Below are 11,781 nucleotides of genomic sequence, written 5' to 3'. Positions count from 1 at the left end.
TTTCAGCCAAGATCTATCGGACATCAGCAATGATATCTCTCGTTCCACGGCCTCTTCTGAATCCAGTTTGAAACCTCTGGAAGTTCTCTGTCAATGTATGATTGTAGCCATTTTTGTATTACCTTTAGCAAAACTTTACTCGCTTGAGACATCAAAGAGATTGTCCGATGATTTCCACTCCAGCCCTCAGCACTACCCTAGACACCCAAGTCAGATCCTTCCCTGGACACGCAGCCATTTCTGTTAACAAATCTACCTCAGATAAATTTAGGATATTTGACAAAAGGGTAATCACACCTACTCAAGTATCTTACCTCTGAAATTTTTGGCTAGCACATAAAAGACAAACCTCATTATTCCCTGATTTATTCTTTGTAAATTCTTTATCTCCTTTGCTTTCTTCTGTACAACACTCAACCTCCTCTAACATTTTTTTTTTCTGTTACTCATAAGATCAAATGAGTCGGACCTGACTTGAGGGTCTTTAGCTGTAGTCTTAAGAATCTTTATTCCATTGTTACAGACTTCCATCAGCCTTTCTTAAGGATGTTGTTGTTTTTTTAAGTGCCATCAAGTCAATTCCAACCCATAGCGACCCTGTTTAGGGTTTCCAAGAAGTGGCTAGTGAGCTTGAACCACCAACCTTGTGGTTCAAACAGACTTTGCAGTCGAGTGCATTAACCCATGGCACCACACCAGGGCTCCTTCTTAAGAATAGTTTTTCTATATTCCTATCTTAAGTAATGTTCAGCTTAATCTTTCAGACTCTGTTTCCAATACAATTCTCCTCTGCAGAGGCTACTTTATTTGTTCACATTTCATGTCTCATGGGTCCAGGAAAAGAGACTGGCTTCCTACACACATTTTCAGCTCATACTCTTCCACCGCAATGTAAAAAAGTCCTTGCTACTTAGCTGTAACATTCACTACATTAGCAGCTTGCTAATATCGACTAATGCTCCATCACTATTCTTTAGTCATTGATAAATTTGGGAATTAGAGGTCAGTCATCGGCTTTACTCTAATACCTATGGTAATGCTAGGATATTTCAATGTATAAGTGTAAAATTGTCCAACAATCTAGACCCCCAATACCTAGATCTCTATAATTCCGTTATCCTTATCTTTTTCTGCATCAATCTACTTCCCTCATTTTTGGACTAAATTGTGGATTTCAGAATCCAATGAAACTTTTTAAAAACTATTTTTAAGTGCCACATAGTCAGATCTGACTTCTAGCAACCCTATGCACGACAGAATGACGACACTGCCCAGTTCTGGGCATTCCTCACAACTCCTGTTACTTTTTAGCCCATTTCTGTTGTCACTGCGTCAATCCATTTTGTTGGTGTTCTCCTTTTTCAATGACCCTCCACATTTCCAAATATGATGTCCTTCTCCAGGGACAACTCCCTTCTGATAACATGTCTGAAGTATGAGAGATGCAGTCTTGCCATCCTGGCTTCAAAAGAGCATTCGGGCTGCACTTCTTCCAACACACATTTGTTTGTTCTTCTGGCAGTCTTTGCCACTTTTAGTATTCTTCCCCAAAATCACAATTCAACTGCATTGTGATTTTTTGATCATCTGCCTTATTCATTGCCCAACTTTCCTATGCATATGGGGTTATTGAAAATACCATGACTGGTGTCTGGTGCACCTTAGTCCTAAAACTGACATGTTTGTTTTTGAACTTTAAAGATGTTTTATGCAGATTTGCTAATGCAAAATGTTGTTTGATTTCTTGAATGCTGCTTCCATGAGCATTGATTGTGAGATAAGCAATCTGAAGTCTTTGACAACATCAACCTTTTCTCCATTTATCATGATGTTATTTAATGGTCCAGTTGTGAGACTTTTGTTTTCTTTACATTGATATGTAGTCTTACTGAAGGCTGTAGTCGTCAATCTTCATCAGTAAGTGTCTGAAGTCCTCTTTGCTTTCAGCAAGCAAGGCTGTATCATCTGCATATCGTAGGAATATTAAACTTCAATATTTCAAACTCTGATTACTAATTTTGTCAGTTGTCCCATGATCTCACTCCCATTTTACTTGATCTTTATTTTATACTTTTTAGTTTCTTGATTCCACCAATTTCTCGCTGTCATTATCTTCTTTTCTTAACCTCCCTAGACCTCACAAGACAAATTTGCGTTGGAAGAAGTGCAGCCAGAATTATCTTGAGAAGCCAGGATGGTGAGACTTCGTCTCTCATACTCTGGGTATGTTATCAAGAAGATTCAGTCCTTGGAGAAGGACACCATGCTTGGTAAAGTGGAGGGTCAGCAAAAATAGAGAAAGTCACCAATGAGATGGATTTGCACATTGGCTGTAGCAAAGCTTAACAACAATTGTGAGGATGACTCAGGACGAGGTAGTGTTTGGTCCTGTTATGCGTAGGGTCACTGTGCAGTGGAACTGGCTGCATGGCATCTAGCAACATCGACAACACACTCCCATAATGATCACCTGAATCACTATACCATCATCTACACCTTTGCTGGTAACCCAAGCCTTCCTACCCAAGTTCTCATTAGATCCCTATCACTGACTAATTCAATGCCATAAGTTTATGTCTCTGATTCTACATCTGGATAATTGGGTACTGGAAATTCATGGTTTCAACTTCAGCTATGCTGTTATGTATCATGAATAATTATATATATATAAACAGATCCCATCACTTTTTATACAAGGACTATTTAAAACCTTCTCACTTTCAACCAAACACCCTTTCAACATCCAAAAATTATCCGAACCATAATCAGAGCAACAATAAAATTGAGATCATCAAGCATAATCACCTTAAACATTTAATTTTAAAACTTTTATACATTTTTTCATTTGTTTTCTTCCTGTCTCAATAGCTAATAACGAGCTTCTTTTGATTCACAAATTCCATCTTTGTGTTTAGCCCAACATCCGCTTCCCTTCCCTGGGATTTTTCTTCATGCATTCTCCTTTTCTCCATCATTTTCTCCTCAAAAGGTCTTTTCCTCCACTGTATAAACCCACGGGAGTATTTCCTATATGAAAACATCCCTTCTTGGTCTCACATATCTCTATTCAGTATCCTCCACATTTCTTGTCATATTAAGTTTCTCTTCTCCTACTCATCCTGCAGACTATTTTTATTCCTCATCACCCTTTGCTGGTGGCATAAATGATTCCTTACTTGAGAAATCTAAAAAGCACTTTTCATTTGAAGAGACCTGGTGGTGCTGTGGCTAAAGTACTGTGCGACCCAAAAGGTCTCTCTGGTAGCGTAGTGGTTACGAATCAGGCTGCTAACCTCAAGGTCGGTAGTTCAAAACTACCAGCTGTTCTGCGGGAGAAAGATGAGGCATTCTGCTCCCATAAAGATTTGAAGCCTCAGAAACCCTGTGCAGGGTCGCTATGAGTAGGAACCAACTCCACGGTACTTAACAACAACAACCCAAAAGGTCAGTGGTTGGAAATCACCAGCCACTCAGCGGGAGGAAAATGTGGTAATCTGCAGCTGTAACGATTGAGTCTTGGAAACCCTGTGGGGGCAGTTCCACTCAGTCTTATAGGGTGGCTCTGAGTCAGAATTAACTTGATAGCAGTAGGTACAGTTTTAGTCTCTTTTTTATGTATTATTTCCACTGTTGATATTATTTTTCTTTTTGAAACTCTCTTTTTAAAATCTCTACTTACCTTGCTTTCTCTGTGTCCTTCCTCTGTCTGCACTTAAATGTTAGTGCACAAAACCCTTCAAAAGTACTGTGTAAAGTAGAAATCTGTCAAAGATGGAAAATAAAAGCATTGTCCACTAAAATGAGTATAGCACCCTGACAATGGTGGAAATTTGGTCCCAGTTCCAGCTCTCAGAGGTTTCACTGTATTTCTCAGGTCAGGCAAAACTCCTCAGTTCTCACCTCATTGATGGATTCTCTGATGTCACTTTAATTTTTACAGTTACTTCCCATTAATTTCTACAGCCTAGATTTAAGCCTTAGGAGTAGTTGTCTTACTCCGTGCTATTGGTGCTCCCTTGGCACTCTCAAGGACTTCTCAATCTCAATCATTTGCTTCACAGAGATTGATTCTCCCCTAAAGCCTGCCCCAACTTGATGTGGTACCAGTGTACCTAATCACTCTTTCTATAAAACTAGACATTTTCCTTAACTCTTTGTTCTCTTTCAACATCCTAGTACAATTATTTACCACGTAGGATTGAGTTTACTTGTTTCTTTCATGTTGTCTCTATTGCTACGTTCAGTACTGTAGTTCAGGTCCTTGTGAGCTGTGGCTGCCCTGCGGTTGTTGTTAGTTGTCATCTAGTTGGCTCTAACACTTGGCAACATTATGTATATACAGGACAAAACCTTACCCAGTCTGCTATCTGTGTATGTGTTTTTCTTTTTCTCATGTCTTTCTCCTCAAATACCATCCACATAGTTTCTGGAGCAAGCATACTAAAACAAAAATCTCATAGTCAACTCTTAATTAAAACCCTAGGTTTACTATAAAGATTTATCAACCTAGGGAAGGTTGGTAAATATCCATAGTCTGAGATCTAAGTTCCTTAACAGAGTCTTTATTATCCCCTTCTTGTGGACAATGCCCCAACAGCATAAAATATGGTGTTCCTTACTTCAGTGATTTTGCTGATACATTTCTCTAAAAATTTATCTGCATCCTACGTTAACTCCACATAACTCTAAGTAATTCATGTTGTTGTTAAGTTCTGTTACGTTGGTTCTGACTCATAGGGACCCAGGTATAGGGTCTCTGAGGAGTAGCTGGTGGGTTTGAACCTCAGACTTTTCAGTTAGCAGTCCATTGATTATTCTAAAGCACTATACCAAGACCTCAAGTAATTCCTACTCATCCTTTAAGGTACAGCCCAGTTGTTATCTCTTCCATTAACACTTCTGTTGTTTTCGAGTTGGTTCCAACTAATAACAACCCTATAAAGGAGCTCTGATAGCGTAGTGGTTACGAATTGGGCTGTGAACCACAAGGTCAGCAGCTCGAAACTACCAGCTGTTCCGCGGGAGAAAGATGAGGCTTTCTGCTCCCGTAAAGATTTACAGCCTTGGAAACCCTGTACAGGGTCGCTATGAGTCGGAACCGACTCCTCGGCGCATAACCAACCAACCAACCAATAGTGTTTCCAGGCAGTAGCTGCTGGGTTTGAATTGCCAACCTTGCAATTAGAAGTTCAGTGCTTATCTTACAGTGCCACATATTACATACATACATATATTATTTGGTTATTTGTTTACAATCCTAATAAATTTAGGAGTTACTTACTGATTATAACTTATTCTTTAAAAATCTACAGTATGCCTAGCATATGGTAGGAGTTCAGTTAACTATTAGTTACATGGCAGGCACAGTAATCTTTTAGAAATCTGAATGAGGTCACATTACTCTTTGGTGATTCTGCAATAGTTGTTCTCTGAAATGTACTGTTTCTGACTGCCACAAAGACTCTGTACTTTCCACCCTTTATCTTACTTTTCCCCCATAGCATTTATTTCTGTTTGCAATCATTTATTTGTTGCTTTGTTCACTCCTTGCTCCTATATCAGAATATAACCTGTGCAGGCACCTCACATGCAACAGCTTCAAGGCCAATATTTATTTGCTTTTTTGTCTTCTGGCTTTGGTACACTTTTGGAAGCTGTGTCAGCAGAGACTTTCCCAAGTGCAAAGGCCCTGAGACCCTGGCTCTCCAGCACCAGTAGTGGGGTGCTACATTTGACCATGCACATGCCTATCTGCTGGGGTTCAGCCTTGGGCCTGTCACCCAAACAGGTTTCAGGTTATGTGCCAACTCTGATTCACTGCAGGGACAGTTTGGAGTCATGGTTGAGAGACAAGTCTGGTTTTCATTACAAAAAAGGCTATGATCGGTTAGCCATACCTACTACAGGGACCATGGTGACCAACCCATTAGAAATGTCTGGAATGGGGAATCTGGAAAAGGGGTTGCAGGCCAGTTAAGGGCTCAGAAAAGGACCAGGAGGGATGCCCATCCTTGCCACCCATGGCAGTTCTCTGCAAACCAGTCAACGAAGTTGTGGGTAACTTCTCCAGATCCTGGATGGGACAACTTAAGCCCCAACTACTGGGAGCTCAGAAAGGTAGAGCTCACATCTGAAGGCAGAGGCCACACCTGCGGTATTGGTACCTCACCGCAGTTTTATCTGGGTCAAGAGAGCTGGCTGGTTATCCTCTGAGGCTTAAATGCAACTCAGAGAACTAGACATTTTTATGTGGCACTTAAACTGGAACAACTGTCATGCTGGGTAAACTTACACAGCTTTTCAGTCCACACTGAAAATATTTATCTTCTATGGGCTACTGAGAAACCAAAATTGGGTGAAAGGACAGCTGGATTACTTTAATCAAGTTCCAGAATGGAGAGACAGTTTCAAAAAGCACTGTCACAACAGAAAACGCACAGCAAGGGTAAAAGAATGTTTCTGGAACATGCCAAAGGCACGGGACATAAGCCCAACTTTGTGTTTTGCTTCCCCTCGAGGCCATACCATGTCCATAGGGTGGGAGGCTACTTGGTCCGGCCGACTTTGAGGATGTCGTAATGCTCCATGAATGTGTCCAAGTGTCTGTTGAAGTCCTCCACTCTCTGCTTGTGGGTTTTGGACGCTTTCTTCCGGATCTTTTCCATTTGCCACTTCTCTTATATCTTCTCAAAGGCCACCTGGGTCGGTGTCCTCTTGTCCAGGTGGTGCCGCTTCTCCTCCTCATTCTTTTTGTTCGTTCCCATCCTTTCCAGAAGTTTTGTCTTGTATTTGTTTTTCTTTTTCTTCTTCTGCTTGGTCATTTCGAGTTCTGCAATGCCTTTCAGTTTCAGGGGACCCTTCTGGACCTGTTGGTAAGCTGTCATAGCGCCTGCCAGCAACCTGTAGGTAAACTCTGCAAGCTAACTTTTAAATTGATAATTCTGTAGGGCCCACAAATTATGTTATAAATTTTGGCACCCATGATTTAAGAGATGGCAAATCTTACAGTAAGATATTTAGTAATTTATTTCTGAAATGGATTTTCCTGTTTTATTTTGATATAAATATTAATGATCTGTATTCCTGACCACAAATCAAATGTTGGCATAAAAAACTAATTCAGAAAGTTTCCTTCAAAATTGGTCATTTAGGATGAGGTTGAAAATGTGAACAAGCATATAAAATAGATAACCAACTTGAAGCTGATTCTACCTATGGTGGTGAATTGAGAGAATAAATGAAAAGGCATAGAGTGGCTGGCTTGCAAGCTTTTATGACAGTGCTTAGTGTCAGAATGAGGGGAGCAAGACAGAAACCCTACTGAATAGCTTTCCTCTTGTCCAGCTGAGTCTGGTGATGAGGAAGATAGGATTTTATGATTCAAATGTGAGTAACTGTTATCAGGCCTAATGGTGATTGTCACACCTGTAAATGTAGAAGAGGCACAACTATGAGAGGGGAGCAGTTAATCTGCCATTTCAGGAACAGAGGACCCTAGAACCATCAAGAAGGAAGAACATGAGAGGAGTGAGGGATCCTAACCAGAAAATCAGCGACAACAGAGGTGGGGTAGAGGCAATGGCATAGAGAAACAGAGCATAGAGAAACAATGGCATAGAGACTATAGGCCCACAGATTGAGAAGAGCAGTGTGCCTGTGGGCAGGAGGTGGGTTTACAAAATGCATCCTTTGGACACTTAAACGAATATATATTTTCAATGTGTATGTGTACATCATTTAAAAAAGAGAGAATAAATGAACTGAAGCAATCTACTTATTGATAACTGAGTCCTTATACCAAAAAAAAAAAAAAAAAGATAATGTGTACATAATTTTACTACACTAGGGCACATTACAATGAATTACATTCAAATGATGAGAAACAAGAATAAGTAGAGAGAGTACATATGATCAGTAATGTCTTATTCATGATACTCTTTCTGAGAAAAGTCAATGGCCAATTGTCAGGATACAGTCATCTAACTACTTTCACAGTTTGGTCTGTACCACTCAGACCAAAAATATACAGCATCTGAATATAACACACAGCAACAATAGAAAAAGATAAAACAAAAATAAAGTAAGGATTATTAACACTGGAGCAAAATAACAGAGACTGGAAAACCACAAAATTAAATACAGCAAAAACTACACTAAATAATTGAACTGTAAGGCATGAAATTTCAATCAGACTTACTGAAAGACATAACAAAGCATGGATTATTAAGGACTTATTGTTGATGTTATCTTTTATGCTGGCTTCCACTTTCATTCACAAGAATTCAATCCTTAGAATTTAATCATTAGTTTTCAATGATTTTTGTCAAAACTTTTATTATCAATTCTTCATGAACTAAATTAGTACGGATAAAAGAGGTCATAGATAACTCCAAAGAACTTTGAAACAAAAGTTGTAAGGGTGACAAGTAGGACACATACATTCCTTGTCTATCCTAGTCCTAGCTGAGCCCACCAACACCCTTATCACCCCCATTTCCTTCTCTGTCTAAAGCCACAAAATTCTGTCACTTAGCTGGCTCAAATCCTTGAAGAGAACATTACTGACTTTTGATAGATACTTTCTTTTCTCATTCTAGTCAATTCACCTCTTTTGTTAAATGCCAGATAACTGATACTTTCCTCCAAATATAAAATATATTTCCTCAGCATATTAGAGCTATACTATCCGTGTGGTGGTGGTGGTGGTGGCAGTGTGTCATGCAGTCGGTTCCGACTCACAGTGACCCTGAATACATGTGTCAGTGCAAAGTCTCACTTTGCAAAGAGGAGTGTTGCTAGGATAGAAATGAACAAGGACTCTCCATAAGCCCAGGTTCTCCATAAATCTCGAGTCATCTCTCAAGATGAGGAAGTAGATCACAGCCTTCTTTGACAAGTTATCACAGTTCCATCAGTACTTCTAAAGACTTCATTGACTGAATAGCCTGCTAGGGGGTGGGCATAGGGGTAAGCAGAAACACAAATCAACTACTGCTACCTAATTCTTGAGTGATGAACTCTGCTGAGGATGGTGGGAATTTTGAAAGGTTAACATTACTCTATCCTCCTAGATTATCAAGACTTAACGCAAATACTGGTGAACTAATTCTCTCCAAAAGTAGAAGCTCATCAGCAAAAAAACTTGACAGCACTTAACAACAACAAGAAATTACAATGAAAGTGTTTATATGTGTTTTAGTTCCTATTGTTTTATAAGAGTTATATTCCTTTATTTTATTGCTATATAATTATATATATTTACACATAACAGAAATATAAGTGAATTATACCACACCAGTACACAGGCACATGCAATTCTACGAGACAGACTCAATCATAAGAAAAATATACCTGCCATCCCTGTGATGACGCTCAATGGTCTGCCTGTATCTGGAGCGAGGTAGAGTAAGAAAATGACTGCAAGTGTGGCAGAAACAAGAATAAAATGAGATCGAGAGAGAAATGAAAAAGGTATAGTTTAATTTTAAAAGGTGAGATTAAAAATAGATAAGCAGATAGTAAGCAAAGCAAATGAAAATTGTTACTGAAAAGCTTGCCTCCTCCTCCCAATATAATCTGGCAGTACTAAGGGATTAACATAATCTAAAACAGAATACAGCAAAAATACAATCAACTGAGACTTAAAAATACCATATTTCAAAATAAAATCTTTCAGTGATCACTCAAACATCTTCAGCACCATCTAGAAAAGGTTCTATAATAGTGATCTCTTTCTATCATTAGGAGGAAAAGCAAGTGAAAAATAACAGAATAACCAGAAAGCTTAAGAAATAAAGAATAAAAGGAAAATTCCAATATTTTAAGTAATTACAAAATGTTATGAGGTAAATCTTTTTCTTTCAATCATTAACCATGAAAATTTACTACAAAAGACTTCAAAATTTCCACTTAATAAAGAAGAAAATAAAGATCTTTTCTCTGGTTATTAATTTTATTATTAATTCTATTTGATACTTTTTACTCACTTCGTTTATTACACTACATGGTGTTGGCCTTGCTACATTTCATGCCTCATGACTACAATAAACCACTAGTGCAGTCCATTAATAGCTGGTTCTCTTATTTATTTATGTAGCATTGGTGTAGAGCTGTGGGTTAATGTGCTGGACTGCAAAGTTGGTTTGAACCACAAGGTCAGTGGTTCAAGCTCACCAGCCACTCCTGGAAAACCCTATGCAGGGTCTCTATGGGTCTGAACTGACGCGGCACCACTTAACAACAACAATAACAATTTATATTTACATGATGCAGTATTTACATGAACTAACAGAAAATTTCCTATTTTCTTAAAAGCTTTAATGAAAAAAAATAGTTAATTTTGGTGGCTAATCATTGTTTCAGTAAAAAGTGAAAACCACCCTGGAATTCTGTCATTTGTACACTTGTATTTCTAACTTTAGAATAAATACAGTAGTTCACCCTTACCCGTGGCTTCCATTTCCATGATTTTAGTTCCTTGTGGTCAACCATAGTCTGAAAGTGTTGAGTAGCAGGATGAAATTAAAACCCAAGGCCTTAACCATTTACACATATGGCCTGGATTCAGCTGTTTCCGCTTCATTTACAGGGTCCTCTTGCTCAGTGTACCTTAGAGGTACCTGTTTCCCAAGAGTCATTCCTCAACCTTCTCTATAGTCCAACGATTTTTTTTTAAATACTATCACTTGGTTTTATTGTGTAAATCATCACTTGACTTCAGCCTTGACTTCTCTCTAGGGTGGTGTGGCAACTTTCCAGCTGTTTACTGAGATCCCCATGTGGCTGCCTGTGTGTCATGCAGGTACTTCACAACAACACACGGTGGTCCTTCAACAAAACACTACCTATCTGAGTTGCTACAGTTGTGAAATGAGTTGGCTAAGGCAGTCATTCTCAAAATGTGTTGTTTAGCAGATGATAATTCTGCTTTCTCAAGCAAATTTCATATAGAACTAATACACTGTTGTTGTTGTTATTAAGTGCCATCAAGTCAGTTCCAATTCATAGTGACCCTGAGTATAGGGTTTCCGAGGAGCAGCTGGTGGGTTTGAACCATTGCAGTCTAGTGCTTATCCTAAAGCACTATACAACAGGACTCCAAAACTAATTTGTTGTTGCTGTTAAGTGCCATTGTGTTGTATCTGGCTCATGTTGTTAAGTGACACAGAGTTGGTTCTGACCCATAGTGACCCTGTGTAAGGTTTCTGAGAAGTGGTTGGTGAACTTAACTACCAACCTTGAGATTCAAACTGACTTTTCAGTCCAGTGCATTAACCCATTGCACCACACCTATACAGTGACCTTATACCGGGCTTTTGAGGAGTGGATGGTGGGTTTGAACCACTGACCTTGTGGTTAGCAAACCAGTGCTTATCCTACAGAGCCACACCAGAACTCCAGAACGAATACAGAGGTTGGTGTTTTTAAGTATTGTGGAGTCGGTTCTGATTCATAGCAATACAGGGTTTCCAAGGAGCAGCCAACCTTGTGGTGATCCAGAGCGCCACACCAGAAGGAGTCCCATAAAATCAACTAGAGACGGAGTGAGAAGCATCATCCTGATGTAGTGTAGCACTCCTTTTAGGTTCCTCTTCAGAACCCTAATGTTATGATCCTAATGTCCCTTCAGAAGTCCTGGTGGTGCATTGGTTAAGCATTCAGCTGCTTACTGAAAGGTCAGTGGTTTATACTCACCAGCTGCTCTACTGAAGAAACATGTGGCAGATACCTTCTATAAAGATTGTTGCTGTTGTTAAGTGCCATCGAGTCACTTCTGACCCA

General features: G+C 39.3%; 1 protein-coding gene across 3 annotated transcripts in view; it reads right to left on the bottom strand.

The window, feature by feature from the left end:
- Positions 1-11,781, bottom strand: part of RIMS2 (regulating synaptic membrane exocytosis 2) — a 738,459-nt gene that overhangs the window by 254,971 nt on the left and 471,707 nt on the right. The window contains exon 15 of one of the 3 annotated variants that reach the window (XM_006830629.1): positions 9,352-9,417. The exons of the other annotated variants lie outside the window; for them this stretch is intronic. Within the exon in view, the coding sequence (XP_006830692.1) occupies positions 9,352-9,417 (66 nt within the window). The remainder of the gene's footprint in view (positions 1-9,351; positions 9,418-11,781) is intronic. 3 annotated transcript variants of the gene reach the window in all.

The sequence above is a fragment of the Chrysochloris asiatica genome, unplaced genomic scaffold (assembly GCF_000296735.1).
Source record: "Chrysochloris asiatica unplaced genomic scaffold, ChrAsi1.0 scaffold00001, whole genome shotgun sequence".
Classification (NCBI taxonomy): domain Eukaryota; kingdom Metazoa; phylum Chordata; class Mammalia; order Afrosoricida; family Chrysochloridae; genus Chrysochloris; species Chrysochloris asiatica.
The sequence above is the reverse complement of the archived record's forward strand: the minus strand, read 5'-3'. Positions and strand labels throughout refer to the sequence as shown.